This window comes from Centroberyx gerrardi, chromosome 8 (genome assembly GCF_048128805.1).
Source record: "Centroberyx gerrardi isolate f3 chromosome 8, fCenGer3.hap1.cur.20231027, whole genome shotgun sequence".
In the NCBI taxonomy this organism is placed as follows: Eukaryota; Metazoa; Chordata; class Actinopteri; order Beryciformes; family Berycidae; genus Centroberyx; species Centroberyx gerrardi.
Genome location: NC_136004.1, coordinates 15,726,777 through 15,748,589, shown reverse-complemented (window position 1 = coordinate 15,748,589; position 21,813 = coordinate 15,726,777). Strand labels below are relative to the sequence as shown.

The following is a 21,813-nucleotide window of genomic DNA, read 5'->3' as shown; positions in this document are numbered from 1 at the left end:
GAACTTTAGACACGACTATAGCTTGTCGTTGTTACATTTTGCATTTGTGTGTGTGTGTGTAGGTGTGCGTGTGTGTGTGTGTGTGTTGACCACAGAGAAAGAGAGCCTGCTGGAGACAGAGGGAGAGATTGATTCATTTGTGTACATTATGAGACTGCATGCTGTGCCTCGCTCTCATTAGCCGTAGTGTTGGCCCTGTGGTAATGACGTCATGGTGGCAGTATTAGCTTTTAAAGCCTGACCGCAGAGTGAGCGAACTGTGACGCCCTTTTAAAAAAGGATTCTTTCACTCTGACTTCATAATGTGGTTAACTTTTCAGGAAACCCCACACAGCTTTTCTCCCATTGTTTGACTGCCATATTACAGACATATTGGATGGACAGGCTATTACTGGATAAACACAGGCAGACCAACAGACAGACAGGAATTCAAATTGACAGACAGACAGACTCTCTCTCTCTCTCACACACACACACACACACACACAAGATGATGGGCAGCTAGTGGAAAGCTCCTATGGTTTGGAAAGATGGAAAGATGTGGAATGGGCAAAGCTTTTGTATGAAACGTAGTCAGTGGTAGTCTGGATGGCAGGCAGACAGACAGACAGAACTTAAGATAGACACACACACACACACACACACACACACACACACACATACACACATACACACACAGGATGATGGACATCTAGTTGAAAGCTTGTGCTCCTGCGGTTTGGAAAGATAGAAATATGTGGAATGGGCATGGAGATTTTGCATGGATCGTAGTCAGTGTTTGTGTGTGTGTGAGAGAGAGCAAGACAGAGAGAGAGAGAGAGAGAGAGAGGAAGAAAGGGTGAGAAAAGGAGAGCAACAGAGAAAGAAAGGGAAATGCAAAAAAAGTGGAAGGATGGAGGAACTGAAACATGGGGAGGTTTACGGCCGTTTCGAGATGATTAAACATTGTCCTTTCCTGGTACCACATGAAAAACATGTGTGAGTGTTGATCAGTCAGAAGCTGACAAAGAGGTTGGCTCTGCCTGGTTGTCGGGTCTTTCAACACCCTCCAGAGCCTCCTCAGCCCTGACCAGCATTGTTTGTGGAGAAGAAAGCTATCAGAGGATCTGCACAAGATTAGAGTTGCCAACTGTTCCCTCTGTGGCTTCCTGTTTTGCCGCAGGAATTCTTTCGGTGAGTGCAAAAAAGCACATAACTGCACAAATCTGACACGGTTAACCCTTTCCTCTCAGCACGCGCGCTATTGAAAGTTTCAAATATTTAAACACAAGATCTGCCAGTAAAAGAGAAGCTTTTCTAGGCATCGTTCTGGATCTTCATTGAACATGGTTCTTTCAGTGAGACAGGTTGTTCCTCTCTAAGCACATATTCTACCTGTATCTCTTTATTCCTCATTTTGGTTAAAGGTGTTATGTATTATTAAGAGTAAGTTGGCACATGGTGTTTACTTGTGTGTGACATGATGTACCAAACCTCTCAAAACTCAATCAGCAGACTCCAACCTCTCACTAACATCCCACCCTCCTGTCTTGCTAATCCACCTACACAATTTTTTATTTTATTTTTCCCTTTCCAAAACCATTTTCCCGCAGTGCACCCATCCTCCTCCTCTCTCCCTCTTCCCTGTCTTCTCCTTTCATCCCTCGTCTCCTCTACCCGCTTTCCCCGTCACTCCTTTCAGCCCTTCTGTTCCCTTACCGTTTCCCTTCTCCTTCACTCTCCCTCCTCATTTTCACCCTTACACTCCTCCTCCTCCTCCTCCTCTCCTCCTTTCCCCTCCATCTAAATTGCAAATGGCAGCAGTGCCGACTGCCAGAGGAGCTCCTCAATGTCATTAGAGCTGACCCTGTGGATTAACTAGAGGAGAGAGGCGGTGTGTAGAAACTACAGATCAATAACGCGGCTTATCCTCTGGGTTCTTTTACTTCACTTCGGATTTAGATCTAACTAACTGAAACGTCTACTGTATTCCTGTGCAGCAAACAATAGGGATATCACTGGGTGACACAGTGGAAACAGAAATCGTTATGGACACACGCCACAGGAGAATGATCAGGGGGAAGGGGAAGGTGTTTTATGTGGAAATCATGACAAGTTTATCTGAACATAGTGCAACCCCATACCCATTCCACTGTTCCCATACTTTCCAAGCAATTACTCTGTTTGCGCTCACATGAAAACTGGACAAGTAAATAGACATTTTCGATGAGGCGGTCTAACAAGGGAGGCATGTTGCACACACCTGCTGCCTCATTATGGGAGCTGATGAGGACTGCCATACAGATTCAGAGTGGAGAATGTCAGAGGAAATAACATGTTTTCAAATCTGTAAAGGTGTCTAACCTCCGGATATGGGCAACCAATATAACCAAGCTGGAAGAGAGAAATAACAAAGATTAAAAAAAAAACAGTTGTCACTAACTGAAAACCCAGATGACACCAATACTAGGTACAGCTAGATCAAAATACCAAGTGCTGCTGTCTGGATGATCCAATTAACAATGTGATGCGATATCTCCGAGATAAAGAGATAGATGGAAAGATATGTGTGTGTGTTTGTGTGTGTGTTTGTGTGTATGTGTGTGTGCATGTGTGTGCACGTGTCATACTGTGTGTGGTTGGTTTACTGAGTTGGCAGGCGAAGTCAAGACACAGTGAGCTCGACTAAACCTGATAGGTGCCCTTATCAGAGACAGCTAAAGTCAAAGCCCATTACAAATGCTGTGTGTGTGTGTGTGTGTGTGTGCTCCTATCCTCACACACACCCAAACACACACAGACAAACACACACACACACACACACACACACACACACACACACACAGAGACTCTACAGGTCCAACAAGCATCAAAGATCCTGTTGCCTGGGATCGGTAGCTTGGTAGCAGAACGTGCCAAGCACTCACCCACAACAAATAGACTTCCACGTTTACAGCAACCAGATCGCCTGTCTACTGGATTAGAATGTGTGCACAACGTCACGCTACTTTTGAAAAACATTTCCTTTCGTCTCCGTTATTGAAAAAAATCCAATGTTTGCAAAGCACTGAAAAGATTCACTATGGGAGTCGACTGAAACCCCGGCATTGTGTGAAATGAAGCTCAAGAAGTCGAGTCAAAGACCTCTTACTTGTAATCAGAAGAGCTATTGAGGTAAAAAAGGCAAAAGGATTATAATGACACAAAGCATTATTTCAAATTGGTAATCATGTCCAAATCCAGTTTCAGCTTTTTTTGATGATGAATGAAAGCTTCATTGAAAGCTCACCAGCAGGAGAGAGGCGCCTGTGCTTTATGTAATGGCTTATCCATAACCTAAACTTCCAGGGTTGTTGAGGGTAATCCTTATTAACATCAGAGTGGCCCTGCTGGGATCTTGATCGCATGAGAATGCCACTTTGCATGAGTCGCTGTCTGGAACTCCCAGTACCACTAACATTAAATTCTTTCCACTGTTTATAAACACGATGAGAGATGGGTCTTTGACCAGCTAATGGACAGTAGGATTGATTAATGGAGACGATTAAAGTTTGTTGATTGAAGCGACCTCTACCTTTGAGGTCTTGGGTGAGGGATTCTGATCTAAATATCATAAACTGTCCTGTCAAATTGCCCCGATAAAGCCCTGCATGCAATGTAAACACTCAGCGAAAAGAAAGGGAACCATAAAACAAGGGATGAAAGTTTTACTAACTTTGTACTTCTCAGCCCACACTGCTGCAGTTGCCGTCCCTTGCCAGAAGTTAACTGGGGCGTGACGGAGATTGTTTGAGATGGCAGTCATGCAACCCTGCCCCACCACTTCCCAAAATCCTTAAGGTGAATTCCTGCATAAAAGTATACTAATGACAGTCCTGTCAATCTGTTGTGGGCAGTTTGTCTGTGTTGTGTGTGTCCACCGGTGCTTCAGTGATTATCAACATCCCGTCTCCTGACAGCTCCATGCAGCTCTGTATCATCACAGCTGTCTAGGAATTAAACATCGTTACAAGAACTAGATACGCTCCGCCAAAGGTACGTCTTGTACAGTAAGCAATGCATGGCTTCTGTGCGTCTATACACACAGCCCAAGCACAATCTCTGACAAGTCATTTGTACAATACGCTGTGCCTCACTGCCCTCCAGTGAAAATTATTCTCATACTCTACAAAAAACCGCTGGCAGGCCCATTCCCTTCTCAAACAGAGCAAGACAGCAGCTATGAAAAGATATGCGGTCAAAGTAAAGTTGTGCCAGGATTTTTTTTATATGCCTTGCGCTGTCATTCTTAATGGGTCGTTATCAGCATTTTATGGCTGCATTGTGTATCATAAACCTATCAAAGGGCAGTTAAAACAAACGTTATTAAAACATAACACGCAGGCTAATGTTTGAAATGGTGCCGTCTAGCATATTCTAAGAAAACTCATGAAATAATTAATTTGCATCTGCTGGGGGAAAAAAACATGATGGTTTGGGTTCAGAATGACAACTCATGCTGTCCATGTGTTTTGAGTGTACAGTAACAGCCTCAAGCATATTGAGCGTCACAATAAAGTATTTACTGCCATCTAGTGGCTAAATTATTTCAGATTATGATGAAAACATCCACTCTCAAAGTACTACCTCAAAGCACAATACATTTAATATTCTAAACCCCAATTTACCTTACAACCTGGTGACATATAACAAATGTATCAACTGATTGTAACAAAATTAAGTGATAGATAATTATAAAATTGTCATGGCTGTATAACCACAGGACACAGAACAATTCTGACTTACTAGGCATATATGGTTTCAGTATCCAATATGTGAACACACACACACACACACACACACACACACACACACACACACACACACACACCCTCCTCCAGTGGAGTTGCACTGACAACTTGCCCATTAGAGTTGCTGATCAATCACTATGATTACATTATTATTGCTGGGCCACAGACATGCTGAGTGGACACAGCAGTGTGTGTAACAGAGTTTAGATGAGATACATTCCCACAAAGTTACATTAAGCAACATTAGACATACAGAATTCTGTTGCTTTCACAGCAGTAATATCATTTTTTAGAGCGAAACCTTTCAGCGCTTGCTTCAGTCAACCTCCAACATTAGACGCCCTGGGGAACCTCTGTCTCCACCAGCATCCACACTTCCTTCTGCCAGTCCTACATTTTGATAAATATAAACATGCAGACTTACATCTTAGCCTGGAGCCTGGATCTACTTTAGTGTGTCTTTATTTGTTTTCTAAGTATGACTTAACTGATGACTTGACTTATTGTTAATACATTTGTGAAGACACATGGGTGATGAAACATGGAAATGCTCAAAGTGAAATATTGTTTTAACAATGATGCTACTTGATATGATTTGATTTCTTGATACAGATTAACATGTTTAAGACTTTTTAATAGGGTAAAAACATCCCATTCAGAAGCTACTGAATTAATTTGTAATATTCCAAATCCAACCATGTTTCCAAAAAGCATCTTAGTGTTGAGATAAAAATGGTCTGGAAATTCAGACCATTTTTGGCACGGCCCTCAGGCCAAAGCTTCAGGAATTGTGGGTTTAGCTTATATCAGCGATTAATAGAGGAAGCGAGAAGGAAATTGTGTTCACCCTATCCTCATTAAAAACCCTTCAGAACAGACTACTTCCATTTTGGCTGAGATCCCAGTTGTAATATAGTTAGTAAGTTTCTGCCTCTACTCTCCATTTCAGACTTACCAATTCACTAAGTTGTGGTCATCAAAATGCCATCCAGCGACACAGACTTGTGAAAAAGGCAAGGGGTAAAAAAGGAGGCAGCTATTATGAAGTGTAGTCTAACTGAAACAAAAGCCATATTAACTCTGTCTAGCTAGTTAGCCTACATGACCTTCCAGGTTCAAACTGGCCATACTAGCCTGTAGGTATAAGCTAGTTTGCTATATTTTGACCAGAGTTCTTCTTTTCCATTACAACCAATAAGATTATTTCAACCTCCAGAGCAGCTCTGCCTTTGAGAAATGTTTGCATAACCAAAACTCCAGTCTGTCAATCTTTGGTTGTCTTTGTTTTAACTTTGCTACACGTGCTATACAAATAAAGTTTGACTTACTTTTACTTACTTACTCTGGTCAGGTTAGGTTGTCTGGGAGTCAATTAGAGTCAACGATATTAAAGTATTAGTGTAAAAAAACGCAACCACATGTTATGAAGGTATTATTGTAGCAATACACTCGAGAAACCACATAATATCTACACTAAATTTACTAAGAGTGATGTAGAATACGTAGGTGCTGGCAGTAATTTGAATTCAAATGACTAATGGCTCGTATGTCATCCATTATTATTAAATGTACTCAGATTAAATGTTTTGTTGTTGAAAATGCATATGTAAATGAAAATGCAAGCGTATGTGCTATAGCATGCTAGCTTGCTAGCCTGCTTGTGGTAATTGACCATAGATGTTAGCAACTAGCTAACTTGCTTTGATACTGGTAGCTCACACTAGCTGCTAGCACTTCTCACTGTCCCAACTCTGGCTCGGCTTGGAAGGCCGGATGCAGCGGCCCTCGCCTGGATCACACCATGAACCAGACCTGGGGCCGAAAACCCAGCGACTGCTGTGTAGTTGCTCTCTGCAGGGAGAAAGGGATATAATTATTCTTTCTCAGAGTATTAATGAATTTTGTATATGTGTTATTGATCTATTCTACGGTATCTTTATATGTGTTTGTTGGATTAAAGTTGTTAATCTGATCATGTAGGCTAATGAGGTATATTTGTATTTTTTTTCTTAATGTGTTTGAGATATGAAAAAATTAAATAGTTCATAACATGTAAGTCTCATTTTATGTGTGAAAGGGGAGAAAATTAGTTTTGTGTCAATGCTCCAAAACTAGCCAAGACAGCAGAATTTCACAGTAAGGAAACATTCCTATAATGACATCTATAGTGACATCTATGGCTCTACAATTGCACATTATTATCATTATTATACATTATATAATCACATTAAGGCTACAATATGTAACTTTTTGCCTTGAGGCAGCAAAGTGTGTTGCTAGTCCTGCCTGCCTCCTCTTCAGTTGGGCAAGTTCATGTCCCAACACTCATCACACCTTTAAACGGCATCTAGTCTAAGGCTGAGGTAACTGGCATCCATAAAACCCACCAAAGCTGTTGAAGAAGCAGACTTTGAATGCAGCCAATGGGCATAAGAAATAGCACTGCTGATGTTCACTCGTGTTTCTGAACAGGCCATGTCTGCCGCACATATAGCTTTGCTTCTTTTCCTACTGCTTTCTGCCATTGTGCTGTTGCAAAATGTCCCGAACATCATTTCAAACAGGGTCACAGACATATGCATACAGATAATGCATAATATATCATAATTATGTATTATTTAATTATGAATAAAGTTGTATATTGCAGCTTTAAATAACATGCTGGGAATCGGCTAGCCACTGGCTGGATAGCTGATTATTTATTATTATTATTATATTTATCACTAATTATTAATATTTACCTCTGAGGCTAATTTTAAATTCAGGCATATCTGCATCAGTGACCTCCTCCAACAAGCAGATTCATCTTCTTTTTTGCTGTATTTTCTGCTACTACTGCATAGTCAGTGATAAGTGGTATGGTTAAAAAGTAAGAGGGGATTTATCTGTAGCAGTGGTGAGTGGGTAGCTGATGACTTGTTTTGACAGCAGATGAGTAAAGGAGGGGGTTCATGTGTTAACAGCATTATGCAAAAGAGGGAAAATTATTTGCCATTATATGCCAAATGTATTAGTTGCTGAAAAGTACAATTTAGGCGCATAAAACATAACCAAAATAAGGATCTAAATATATATATATAACAAATATTTTCTAGAATTAAAAATATAGTCCATCACCATAGAAGCAGAATGGCCCAGCCACCACTTAGCACACCTTGACCAGAGCAGAGAGAGGCCGCTGAAACTCTATGCTTGCTTGCTTTTCTGGAATAAACTATCAAGTGAACAAACTAATGTGGAATAAAGTGGAATTAACAGTGAATCCTTTAGGGCTCTTTCATTGCTTGTATAAAACCTGCGTCGTGTTGCCTCAGTGGCTTTGACTTGTTTGAAGGTTATATTCCTTTTTGAAGATGATAAACTGCCAATACACAATTTTTAAGCAACATATTGAGGGCGTGTGATCAGTCCTATCCTATGTAGTGGAGGGTTTAGGTGGGTTTAACCCATATTTTTTATTTGCCAAGGAGAGTTTACACATCTTTGCAGGCTGACATAAATCTTTATGAAATAAAGTCATAGTAACTATACATCATAGCAAATAGTATCAAACTGATCAAACTTATAAGGGTCTTTTAATGGGAGAAATTGTATAAACTAAGGCCTACTTTTCTGATTTTTTTTTTAAATATATTTGTGGTTGTTTGCCTTATCACCAACTGATCAGCAACTGCGGTCACAGTTTACCCACCTTTTTATGAATCACCACATCTCTGGTCCTGTCCAGCGCACTGATAAGCTGAAAAGCCCTCCTGACTCCCCTCGTGGGACTGGAAGGGTTAAAATAGACACACCCGTATGTTCTGCGCTTGCGCAGTCTGTTGAACGCATTCTTGTGTTTGTGTAGTTTGCAGCATTGAATGCTGCCGTTTGTGGTGGCGTGAGCGTTATTTAACCGTATTCCCAAGTTTGTTTTGGAATATTTACTCGAGGTTCAACGATGTTCCAGCAAACGTTCAAGAACTACAATATCAATTTCAACGCTTTGAACGAGAGGAATACTTTCTCCAGCGGTGACCTAATAACAGGTCAGATCTTCTTCGAGCTTACGAAGCCAACGAAAATCAATTCAATAACGCTGGCGCTGACAGGAAAGGCGCATGTCCACTGGTCCAGCAGTGGAGGAGGGAGCAGAAAAAGGAGACGTCAGCGAAGAAACTTCTCTGCAAAGTTGGAGTTCTTCAACATAAAAAGGGACATCGTGCAAGGAAACGGTGGTATGCCAGCCTCCGCCGGCACGGTATCGGGTGCATGAGAACACATTGCAAACAATCAAATCGTCTCCATTCAGTGAAAACAGTTGAGTTACTCAGTCACTCACTCTCTTCCAGCTATCGGTGGAGCCTCAAAACTTCAGCCTGGGACGCATGTGTACCCATTTACATGCCAACTCCCCCAGGGGTGTGTATCAAGTGTTTCCATGTTGGGTGTGATTTTGCCTCTTTTGTTGCTATTCACTATGGAGAATATACTTTTTCCTAACATGATAGTTTTAAATTCCCTTGAATCTTCATGTTAATTTGTTGTATAAACTGTTGTTACACTGTTTGTTCCTTGGTGCCAGATTGCATCAGCACTCATATCTTCCACCTTCACTTATTTTCTGTGTACCGATGCAGAAACTTCCCATCCTCCTTCCGAGGGGTTCACGGTCACATCGCCTACTCCTTGACTGTGGGTATCAGCAGGCCGTGGCATCTGTCCAAGGACTTTGTGACCGAATTTAACTTTGTAAACAGCATAGATGTCAACCAGCCAGAGCTGCTGGTAAGTGACAGTCTCCTCCCACTGTTTTTGTGACTCATTTTGCCTTCGGACCTCATCAGTTTTTTCCTTTGGATTATCCTCACAAGTCCATGTTGATGTCCCCTAAGCAGGTGTAGGGATGGGGGATAAGATAAGACATAAATGGATTAAATTAAACATGGATTGCTACCCGTTGCCCACTTGTTCCGCTGCAGATCTGTGTCACTTTCTCTCTGTGTGCCTCTCTGTTGTTTCTGTGCAGGCCCCCCTAGCAGGCTCCAACAGCATGACACTGTGCCGTCTGTGGTGCGCCTCAGGTCCCGTCTCAATGACCGTCAGCCTGGGCAAGAAAGTCTTCACCCCCGGTACTGTAACGTGAATAATTTACTTTAAATTTTTACTGTGCCTGTGAGTGTGTCTGCACTCACCTGTCATTTGTCTAGTGATATACACTACCAGTCAAAAGTTTGGACACACCTGATTGCATGTACTATGTTTTTCATTATCTTAAAGCCATTTTGATCTAATAGCTTACGCTTAAATGTTTGAAATATGGTTTTTAGACAAATATAAATAGTGAAGTTGATGCCTATGTATGAATTTCTTTCCAAAGCCTTTGCCTTTCCATCAAGGCAAAGGGCGGCTACTTTAAAGAATCTAAAATATAAGATAGTTTTGATTTAACACTTTTTTTTTTTGGTCACTGCATAATTCCATTTGTGTTATTTCATAGTTTTGATGTCTTTACTTTTATCCTAAAATCTGAAAAACAGTGAAAATATAGAAAAACGTGTCCAAACTTTTGACTGGTAGTGTAAGCATAGAGTTTAGGAGCGGGGAAAACTGTTAAACTAAACAGCCGAACACTGTCTTTTGCCCCCCCCCTGCAGGTGAAACGGCCAAAATAACTTGCGAGTTCAGCAACGCTTCCTCCCAAACAGCCACTCCGAAGGCCCGCCTCGTTCAGAACCAGATGTTCTACACCCACAACAAGGCCCACAGCAGGAAGATTATCAAGGCCTTGGCCTCCGAGACGGGCCGGCCTGTCAGCCCTCACAGCTCCGACGTGTTCACCGAGATGACGCTCGCTGTCCCCGCCGCTGTCCCGCTCACCATCTCTAACTGCAGCATCATCGAAGTCGATTACATTATCGAGGTAGGTGTCAATGACAGAATGATGCCCTGATAGTGCGAGGTAAATAATAGTGCTGTTCATGCTTTAGTGATTCAGTGTCGCAGTCTGTTTGTCTCAGCTGTTTCTCACCCTTAATCTAAAGGGTTCTTGCAAATTTTATCCATACAATGCCATCAAGATACTTTAGGGATTGTATTTTTTTTTCAACTTTATTGCAACAAACATAGTCATATTTTCCATTGTATTATGTAAGACCTTTGAACTTTAAAATATGATTTACTTTGTTTGAAGTGTAGATAAATATTCACCCCAGCCTAGGTCTGGAGCAAAATGATCTACTTTAATGTTTATGAGCATTACAAATGTAAACAATCCTTTTGCTACTTCAAAGTACATCCAAACCTACTGTTAGTCTTTGTATCAGGAAAAAAACTCAAATGTTTTGATTTTCAGTGGAGAGGCAATCTCTCCTTTTCATATTGGGATTAAGGATTGGGTCTTTGATGAAGTTCACGCATGTTTTTAATAATCCTGTTTTACACTGTCTCCCTTACTCCCTCCACCTCATAGGTGCGCCTTTGTGTGAGAGCTTCCTCTGACCTCATAGTGCTGTTTCCCATCATCCTGTGTGATATCCCTGCATACACTTATTCGTGAGTACCTCAAGGGGTTATTCCACGGTTTGTCTTTTTTTGTCCTTTTTGAGGGAGCATGAGGTGTCCAACATGAAACTTGTTTGGTAAAGGTTTTTGTCTGTTGAAACAATCCAAACTGATTTCACTTGATAGTAAAAGGTATTTTAAGGAAATTATTTTTCCTTTACATTGTCTAGATTGTGTTGATTTGACACACCAAAGTTTGATGTCATGTACCTCTGAATTAATTTCACAGCATGCCCTGTTATTGGGGGAGCTGTATTTCTCAGGGTCTTCGTATCAGGATTGCCCTTTTGTCACTTAGCAGCGCCTGATGTTTGCTATCCAACGCACACTTTATGTTGAGAAATCATCTTAACATTTTTTGTATGTCATGCAAAACCATTTTAAAGATGTGTCTTTAGTCCTTGGTTAATTTGGGCCTCTTCAACTGCTACCACTAGTCTTCTGAAGGTCCAAGTCCGTCTTACATCTGTTCTAATATAAATTTATATTGTATAGTGTACTACTCGATGTTTTGCCATTCTCTCTGTGGTTTAGTGTTCAATACTGCAGGCATAGTCCTCTCTTGCCTTGTTTTTAAGTGAGGTGTTTAAACTTGTATTGGATGAATTAATTTTATGTTTACTGTTACAAAGAATAGAACTGTAGCTCAGTATTATAACTCCTAATTGTTTTACTGTCATTCTGCAACACTTTGTCTCCTCCATGTTTTCAAACTGTCGGGTTAGCTTTTTAAATACATGTCCTCAGTGCTCCAAATATGCAAAATGTGATGTTACCTTTTTATATTGACATGCAAAAACGATCATTTATACCTGCTGATAGAAGTATAGAATAAGAGACTGCATCTATGCCACAATGCCATTGTAATGGTTTGTTTTTTTTATGAATGACATGCCAATTTTAACACTCCTATGGACACCAGAGTGCTTAGTTTATACAGCTGAACTTCAATGTATTGTTCAGCTGAAGCCAAAGGCCCAAACTGACTGTGGAAACTGCCTTATAGCAACATGCTGCCATTGTATTTTAACTGTCATTAACAGTATTTTCAGAGTGTGTGTGTGTCTGTTATTGTTACTGTACTGCACAGTATGGAGTATTGTGTGTAGAGTAACTCCATTCAGTTTCAGTGTATGGCTGAGTAGATGGAGGCATGAAGAGAAAAGTTATATTACTATTTGAACACTTAGGCTATCCCAGTGACCTTACTATCGACAAAGTTTTTCCCAAAGAGATGAAATTATAACACTGTTAACAGTTAGATAGAAAGCCTGGGGTGATTCTCCTGTCCAAGCCAAAATGGAAATATGATAATTTCCAGCTGGATTTTGTCCAGGTTTTTGTGCATTTTAAAAAATGATACTGTCAAGAATATACATCTACATAAATAATGTTATAGGAAAAGTAAGTCATAATTTGTACTTTATAAGTGTGTAAACATTTTAATTTTCTCACCTGAACTTTAATCATGTCTGTCAACATATCAACCTCTGTCATATATATAAACTGAATAGAACAGTAAGTATATATTCTGAAGAAATTAAATTTTTCCATAAGTTGGATGCGGTTGATCTGCCATTCACAGAAAGGTAAAGTTTGCTCTAAATGATGATGATGATGATGATGATGATGATAAAGACAAAGACCAGCCAGGCAGCTGAGTGCTGTGGTGAACCAGTCTGATGCCATGCCACAGTGTCTTTCAGCTTCCCCTCTGCTACTCCCTTTAGCAGCAAGAGAACTGCAAGCACTGTGCAAACTAAGTTCAACCTGTTTCAGCATAATTATCTATAGCTTTCTGAACATCATCAGGTGAACTTTTTGTGTCTTGATAATAGCCGAGAGCAGCTTGCACAACTAACCCTTTTAACTGACTTCTCTTCAAAGACACTGTGGTGACTGAGCCGATAATGATGCTTGTTTCATAATTTGATTCAGTTGTAGGTTTACATCATTTCATGCCGTTTCATATTATTGCGTGAAAAGGTGATTTGGAGTGCATTTGTCTAGTGTGCAGATCTGTAGTAGGCCTAATTTACAATTTAGGCATTCAGCCAACGCTCTTATCCAAAGAGATTTAAAGTGAGTGAGCAGTGTCTTGCTCAAGGACACCTTGATAGCCGAAGTTAGTGAGCATACTGACTTAGCTGCTGTTGCTGGGCTTGAATCTGAGTCCCTCTGGTTCTGGGACGGTCTCCCTAACCACAAGGCCACCCTGCCACGGTGCCACCCCACCCACTTTAACTGGGTGTCAAACAGCTTGATGGTGCAACCGCTTCTAAAGCTAATTTGGAGTGTCTCTGCCTTACAGTCAGACTTGTGTCGTATTGCGTACACAGTGGTACCCTGCATTCAGAATGAGACGGCTCATCAGAAGTGAAGGTAATTTAACCGCCTGCGAGCCAACTTCATGCTCCAACTACCTCCAAAGCCATTCCTAAGTCCTGTCTGGATGACTGTGAAATCATTTCTTGGCATCTGTCTGCCTGGAAGGCTGGTCTACGTCAATTTGCATACACGTTATCATTTAGGGCGAACTCGGCCCGTCTGCGTGTCATTCTTCTCTGTTGAAGGGTTTCTCCCCACGATTCCTGTGCCTGCTAACATGATAGAATGTCATGTTGCTGAGTTTATTGAAAAGTGCACTCTTACATTAGACAGTATAGTTTTTCTATGGGAGAAGTAAACTGGACTGATTTCTTCAACTGTCAGGCCATTGCACTGGGTCCAAGATATGTAATGTAATGTAGTGTTTATGTATCAAATATTAAACAAGAACATGTGACATCACTGTGTTTTGTGTCTAGTTTTCTTCCCTAAGTCTAAGTATCAGGGTTATTAGAACTAATTGAATGTGCCTTTTCTGTACTGTGACTCCTGGCTTGCAAATATGGTGCAGTCCATCTCCTATCCTATAGGGGGCAGCAACGCTCCGGGTTACAGTGTGAAGAGCTACGCTGTCATTATTTACATAGTTTGGAGGCTATAGGCTTAACATGCTTCTCTCTCTGCTTCTCTCTCTCTCTCTGTCCCTCTCTCTGTCCCTCCCTCCCTGGCTCTCTCTAACAATTCATATTTTCCAGCTTTTTATGACGAAATCCCACAAACTTGTCAAATGAGTACTGCTGCCTCCACGAACCAGTAATCCCTTAAAATAACCTTAAATTTTCATTAATGTACATTAATTCACCCCTTAACTCATCCAAAATCCCCTTAAAAAAATAAGGGAGTTATTAATGGAGGAGATCCCATCAAAACCTCCTTAAACACTCCCTTAATCTTGACACCTTAGTTTCTAATTTAATGAAAAATTCAGGGAGAATTCAGGGAGAAACTTTTCCATTACTTTCCACTTAAAAACCCTGTAAACCATGCACAAAAGGCATGCAAAATCCCTTAATTACTAGTGTCTCTGTGAATCAACCCATGAATAAATCCCTTATAAACCCATGATACTAACCGTACTATTTTAATGGATAATTAATGTTTATGTAATGGAGAAATTAAGGACATTTCAGGGATAAAATGAAGGGGTTTGGTTTCATAGTGTGCTGAAAACTGATCACCACTATCGCCCTGCATAGCTGTTTCCAGGTTAAGTATGACCCAACCCTAGCAAGTAGCAGGCACCAAGTATATCATAACTGACATTTTAATGAAGTCAAGGGTGACAACACTAATGATCTCCTTATCAGCTGCTCAAGGTGACTCTTGGTCAGGTGACATTTTACCTTGACAACTGGTTTAGCCACATGCCCAGGGCTCTTGTCATGTTTTCACAGGCAAACAAAAAGACCATCTTATATTGCAGCCTGTTGCTAGTTACACTTTTACATCAATTGTTTTTTGCACAATAAAGGAACTCCCTATCACAGTTATGGGTAATAGCACTTATTGTAATACACACATGCTTTAAGGGACAACGCACTGCCAAAATATGGTGATTAAAAACAATGATCTTATAAGATTATTGACAGGGACACTTCTATCTTACATTTCTCTCAAAATAACTAACTGTTGTAATAGTTTTTCACATGATGGTACAGCTTAATGCTTTCAAGCATGTCCTCTTGTCTATGTTGTGTGCAGTTGAAAGGTGAGAAGTGTGTAAATTTCCAAGTGCACAGATGCACTTATTTTAGATTCCATACATACATTTTTTCCAACAAATATGTTTAGCCCACATGAGCCCAGGATGTGTTTGTACTGAATACTGGACACACCCACAATGGTAGTAGCCATTTCTACTACTGTATTGAATTAACTCATTTTCGTGTTTTCGTGCACGTGTGTGTCTCCTGGCTGTAAATCCTAATGTCTGTTGACCATTCATCCATTCATCCGTTCATTCCTTGTAATAAGTACATTTTTGGAGTCTTCAAATTTCATGTGCTGATAACAAAAATTGTGGGCAAAGAATATAGAACAAAATGGAGTGGCTACCTCTGTGGGTGTCCACCTGCAGGCCATTGGTTAAGGTGAAATCTTGTGGTTTAATGATTGCTGGTGTCATTCTGTATTCAGGGACACACCTTGCAACCTGTAGGCCTTTAGTCTCTGCTCATTATCTCACCTGTAGCACTTGCTCCTGGAGTATTCGTTGCATGTCAAGTCTCTTTTGCTTAACAGTGATCGACCATGTCAAACACTGTGAAGAGCTTTTCAGTGGGATATAACCCCATTAACAAAAGCAACACGTTCACCAGCGGTGATTACCTTACAGGGACAATTACAGTGGAGCTGGCTAAAGATTGCAAAATAGATTCACTGTGTGTGAAGCTGAAGGGAAAAGCAGAAGTCAAATGGACGGAGACACATAACAAAACCACCGTAGTTTACCATGCCAAGGAGAAGTACTTCAGTATCAAGCAGTTTATCATTCAGGACAGCCAGGGTGAGTGAACTGCTTATTATATTCATCTCAGACCACAATAACCTGCTGGAATCAGAATCTCTTGTTTAGATTGTGGTCTCTTTTATTTAAAGTGAAACATAAAATAACTTCCATTCCTATGAAATGGATTTGTTGAACTGGTGTGTTTATGATTTTTTTTTTTTTTTTTTTACAAGTTTAGTGTAGTTTACTTGCACATACAAAATGATAAAGCACAAAAAGAATAGTAAATTTATAATTTGCACTGGTGAGATTGAAGAAAACACAAGGGGTGCATTACAAAAATGTAAGAGCCCAACTGACAAAGGATTCATTGAATGTTTCTTTTACATCCAGATTTATGTTATAGTTGTCTTAATATTTCCCGCCAACCATTCAGAAAAAGAATTGTTCCCACATACCCAGAAAATCATCCTCTTTAATGTCACAGTGTCAATAAAGTTGGCCCCTTCTGTACGTTGTGAATAAAAATACATCTGTTGTCACTTAATGATCAGATTACAGTTTTGGCTTATTAGTGTTCAAATATCTGTTTGTGTTCCAAAGAGCTGGTTGTGTTTACAAATCTAGAACACACTGTCCAAAATGATAGAAATAGCATGTAGCATGTGAAAATGATTCAGTTATAAATTCAGTTTTCCCTCTAAAACTCCTCTACTTTTGTCTTCCTCACTCTTCTTCAGGTTTATGAGACACATCATACTAGTAATACATTATTTACTCATTGTAGTCAGATTTACAAACCTTGCTGAAAGGAGCGATGGTAGCCACACTGTGTAACTGGGTGATTTATTGCTTTTCAGGCAACAGTAATGTTGGCCCGGGCTGCCATGTCTATCCATTCACCTTTCAGATCCCTGCACAGTGAGTTTATCTAAATTAATTATACCTGCCACGATTTGACAGATACTCATCAATCTATCATACTTTACTAGCCTTTCTGAACACATACATTTTTGTTTATTGTATGTGATTATCTTTAAGTGTCTATCATAAAAATAAATAAAATAATCTGTAATTTAACTGAAATGTTCACATTTGACATAGTTCCACTCAATACTTGTGAGAATTTGCTGAGTATCAACTTTGGACTATGACACAGGGAATGTCACTCATCTTCCAGTCTGTTTCGTACATCGTCTTTCACTTTGTCTTTCAGAGATATGCCATCTTCCTTTAATGGCACCTGGGGGAAAATTCTGTACACTCTGCAGGCAAACTTGAGCCGATCGATGAGAATAGACAGCAAAGCCAAGGCTCAGTTCACCTTTGTCTCCAACACAAACTTGAACAGTTCTCCAGGGCTGATGGTACACACACACACACACACACACACACACACACACACACACACACACACACACACAGTCACAGGTGTTTGCTATTTGACTTCGGTCCTACTACAGTAATGAGAAGTAACCCTGTGTGTGTCTTTGCTTTCAGACTCCACAGCATGGTAACAAAGATCAGAAAATGAAGCTCTTTACCTCAGGAACAGTAGCCATGGATGTAAATATCGATCGAATGGGCTTCTACCAAGGTAAATTTGCATATAATTAAGATTTACGAGCTAATTTTTTTACTGCCAAAGAGTATTCATTAATTTCCGCTGTTATATTACACATTTTATCTTTATAATGAGTTGTGTGGAAAAAGAAAAAAAACAAACATCTGACACAGTTGCATAACTCCTTGCACAGCTCAAAGTTCCTTTCGCATAAGGAGCTGTTTTACGGTTTGAAGATAAGACAACAAGTGATGAGATACAGTATGCAGTAATAGTAATGAGAGTAATGAGAGGTTGTGAGAGCAAATCCAACTGTGTGCTCAAAGCTGGGTGGGCGGGGTTATTCTTCCCTAAGACTGGCAAGACACCAGAGAATGTTACAAAAAAAAACTGCTTTCATCACCTGAAGGCAGAATTGACATTCAAATTGAATACAATGACTTGAAATTGGATGAATTTAACTTTTGGCTATAATTTCAAATTTGTTTTTCCCAATTCAAATTCAGTTCGCTGATTCACACATCTGGGCACAAGGGGCTTTTATTCCCCGAGTGTCAACTGGAAGGCTGAAAGTTTGCTCCAAGGCTGCCAACAATGGACGACTTCTCTTCACTTAGCCAATCACAAGCTGTGTGGCACTGTGGCTTGTTCATCTGCTCAGCCAATGGTTGAGTCTTAATCTTCCCACTTGATCACAGAGTTGCAAATTGGATGCCATCTACTAGTACTGGGCTGCATAGAAGACTCAATACATCAGTTTGGTACCTTGCAGACAGCTGCTATTGTTTAAAGCAGAACTATACTTGTTTGCAGCATCGTCATATTTTGCCTTTACGCCTTAACTATAAATTAGTTGCCTATAATTTATCATGTCCTTACTTCTGCAGGTATCTCTTAACAAACAGTATACCTTAGTCCTGTAATGTGGCCGTGCAATACAGCTAAAAAAATTATCTCATTATAACTGTCTATCATTCAAGTGTTGGTATCAACCAGAGAGTAAAAAGAATAGCTTTATACTAGTATTATAGTAAATGTACATGTGTGTTTCATGTTCACTACTATATTTACTGCTGTTCTGTTTTGCAGGAGAGGGGATAAAGGTTGTGGCCGCCATTCAGAACCGCTCGTCCCGTGAGATTAAGCCCAAGTACTGCATTTACAGCAAGCAGAGTTTTTTTGCAAGGGGCAAGAGGAGAGTCAATACCAAAGACATCCTGAAAGAGGCGGGCGAACCCATCCCACCCTCCGCAAGCCAGACTGTCACCAGGATCATCACCATCCCTCCTGCCGCTTGTGTGTCCATCGTAAACTGCAACATCATCAAAGCAGAGTACAGGCTCAGGGTGTGTCTCTCTCTCCCTCTGAAAAACAATGATTTTTCTAACATGTCTGCCCAGCTCTGTTACTCATCACCAGTATATTTCTTGAGATATCTCTTGTTTCCCCATCACAGGTCTATCTGGATGTCAAGTACGCCTCAGACCCAGAGATCAAGTTCCCAATAGTCGTCCTGCCTGCCTTTCAGGCGGCTGATGTGGAGCAACCACCTGCTAATCCTGGCTTTGGATTTGGGGCGTTTGGAAACCCAGACCAGCCAGGATGGACCAGCTTCCCACAAAACCCCACAGCCTCCACAGGACCCTCTGCTCCCCCGCCGCCCTATGGGACATATGGGATGTACCCCCCCTTGTCCGATTTTGGTGGAAAATCCTAGTAGTTCAAATAAATTTGGAGAGGGCTAATCGAAAAAGATCGGTGTGGACTCTATTTCATATTATTATCATAGTATTAGAACAAGCAACCTGACACTTTCTCTTTGCTATCACAGGTCTTTTTCAACTCAGAATTACTTGAATGTATGGCATATGAGTCTAAGTTAAAAATGAATGTCAGTTATATTTCACATTATCTTTTAGTCCCTCTCAGCCCGACCAGCTGAGAATGATGTAATTGCAATCAGCAGAATGTTCTGCATCCCCATCATCAAGTAGCCTAATGTTGAAAAATATTTGGGGTAAAAAAACAAAAAAACAAAACAACAATATTAAGAACAAGAATGAAGGGAATGGGTTCTTTTAGCAGTTGAAATAATAGGTAGCCTAATCCATGTCAGCAAAATTAGCTCTGGCTACATGTACAGTGCATTGGTACCTGTAATTGCAATGATGTCAATATCAGTACTTGCTTCTTTCAAATAAACGACAAATGCAAATAAATGTAATCAGATTCAGTTCCTTGAATGAGAGACTCAACAGACCATAATAGACAGGCAACATTTTCAGAAAATGTAGATTAATTATGTTTACTAATACTCATCACTTGTAACCATTTAAAAAAAAATCACATTTCTTGTTTCCAGGATCGGGTCTGTAATATCATCATCATCATCAATCAAGGACTTAATTTACCTGCTGTACTAAATAAAGTACAGTCATTTGTTTTCACTTTTTGCACTCAGTTTTTTTTTTATACAAGTAACACACGGATATCTAATTTGAGGAGCAGTCTCTCTAATCACCGGGCCACCCAATATATATCATCACCCTGGAAAAAAGAGTAAATATGAAAAGAAATATGAAGAAAAACAAGGGTGGAGGAGAAGAAAAGAAATGAAAAAAGCAAAAAAGCTAGCTGGGTGTAACGTAATATAGAAAGTATTTAAGTGAATGATTACATTATTTATACTTTTTTGAGATGATTACATTATTCCTTTGGTGCAATATCTTATTGTAGTAAATAGAATTATAGTGAAAGTCACAAATGAAATAAAAATCACCTTTGTGGGGATCTAAGGAGCAACTCCACTTTCTTTCACAATCATTATAAAACATTGCTTCTCCATAAATGCTGGTTTATTACAGGCTGAATAACCTGCAGAGTCAAGAGATAAGCATTTGATCCCAAGGAACATTTATTTCCAAAATCCGTTGCTGTCAATCAGTAGCTACAGTACCTGCATCCACAGGTAACAAGAGCATGTTGTTTTCCATTGAGGAAAAGCCTGGAAAAGTCACATGATGCTGTTTGAGGGGGAGGGAGCTAATAAGGTCTTGTGACCTGTGTGGGCTGGAGGGTGTGTCTGTTTTTCCAGAGTGTCAGGTGACTCTTCACCTTGGAAAGACAGTTGAGGGGAGGAAATAAGGGATGTAGTGGAGCGTAACTCTACCTGAACTTAATTTTACCCACCTTTGGAATATATTAACTCACCTTTATAGGCTGACAAATCGTTATGATGTAAATCCCTTGCACACATAATACTAAGTAGTATCAAACTGATCTAGGGTCTTTTGAAGGGAAAAAAATCATAAACTAATGTTTTTCTGAAAATATGATATGTTGATATTAAATGTATGATATGAAAATATGTATGTTTTTCTGAAAATATGAGTGATTTCTGTTCATATAATAGATAATAGTTCTTTTTTGACAAGTAGCCTACTACTTTTGGACGTTCAGCCTTCTCTGTCCGAGCCACGCAGCACTGGAACACTCTGGCCACACATGTAAGGACCTGCACCACCCTTGGACTGTTCAAAAAAACTCTGAAAAACTGGCTCAAAGAACACCAGAGCTGACTAAATCTCCAGCTCCTGTGTGTACCACCTCCATTTATTCAAGTGTGGACATTGCATTTACTGATTCTTTTTAATGCTGCTGTACTGTTAATGTTTCCTAACATAATGTACTGTTTTTTTGTTTTTTTTTAACTTTATTGTTATTGTTATGTTGTTGACCTGCCCGGGGACTACAGATGTAAATTAGCCTCTTGGCTTACTCTGACACATTTACATTGAAGTATGAACTAAAATGTTGATTGATGTGTACTGTCCCTGCCAAATAAATCTTAAATAAATAAATAAAATAAACTAGTAACTAATTAGTGTTTTATTAGTCACTTTTCTCTTTTTAACAATTTAATAAATACTAGTTCTCATATCATAGTTACTAGTGGCTAATTTCATTTTTTGCTAGTCACTTTTATTTTGTTACTGGTAAAAAAAATATATATGTTTGTTACTGTAAATTGAATCCTATGGGGCCACACACATTAACTTTTCATTACTCGGTTTTGGTTAATACAATTCTGCCAGTTATTA

The 21,813-nt window shown here is 39.9% G+C and overlaps 2 protein-coding genes across 2 annotated transcripts; both read left to right on the top strand.

Annotated features, from left to right (window-relative positions):
• Positions 1-8,671: 8,671 nt before the first annotated feature.
• Positions 8,672-14,092, top strand: LOC139912064 (arrestin domain-containing protein 3-like). The gene is made up of 6 exons (XM_071899760.2): positions 8,672-8,986; positions 9,101-9,170; positions 9,389-9,536; positions 9,778-9,880; positions 10,406-10,671; positions 11,221-14,092. Exons 1-6 carry the CDS (start codon positions 8,710-8,712, stop codon positions 11,305-11,307), a joined length of 951 nt encoding a protein of 316 aa, XP_071755861.1. The 5' UTR covers positions 8,672-8,709; the 3' UTR covers positions 11,308-14,092.
• A 1,858-nt stretch (positions 14,093-15,950) lies between these two features.
• On the top strand, positions 15,951-19,968 carry LOC139912085 (arrestin domain-containing protein 3-like). The gene is made up of 6 exons (XM_071899787.2): positions 15,951-16,206; positions 17,010-17,070; positions 17,366-17,516; positions 17,650-17,746; positions 18,803-19,059; positions 19,170-19,968. Exons 1-6 carry the CDS (start codon positions 15,951-15,953, stop codon positions 19,428-19,430), a joined length of 1,083 nt encoding a protein of 360 aa, XP_071755888.2. The 3' UTR covers positions 19,431-19,968.
• The last annotated feature ends 1,845 nt before the right edge of the window (positions 19,969-21,813 follow it).

What these genes read in the sequence shown, in the direction of transcription:
- LOC139912085 (XM_071899787.2), top strand. Translation starts at nt 15,951, where the DNA reads ATGTCAAACACTGTGAAGAGCTTTTCAGTGGGATATAACCCCATTAAC. An exon ending in ACCTTTCAGATCCCTGCACA is followed by an intron (nt 17,071 to 17,365) that starts GTGAGTTTATCT and finishes TTTGTCTTTCAG; the next exon opens with AGATATGCCATCTTCCTTTA. An exon ending in TCGAATGGGCTTCTACCAAG is followed by an intron (nt 17,747 to 18,802) that starts GTAAATTTGCAT and finishes TCTGTTTTGCAG; the next exon opens with GAGAGGGGATAAAGGTTGTG.
- LOC139912064 (XM_071899760.2), top strand. Translation starts at nt 8,710, where the DNA reads ATGTTCCAGCAAACGTTCAAGAACTACAATATCAATTTCAACGCTTTG. An exon ending in CAAGAAAGTCTTCACCCCCG is followed by an intron (nt 9,881 to 10,405) that starts GTACTGTAACGT and finishes CCCCCCCTGCAG; the next exon opens with GTGAAACGGCCAAAATAACT. An exon ending in AAGTCGATTACATTATCGAG is followed by an intron (nt 10,672 to 11,220) that starts GTAGGTGTCAAT and finishes TCCACCTCATAG; the next exon opens with GTGCGCCTTTGTGTGAGAGC.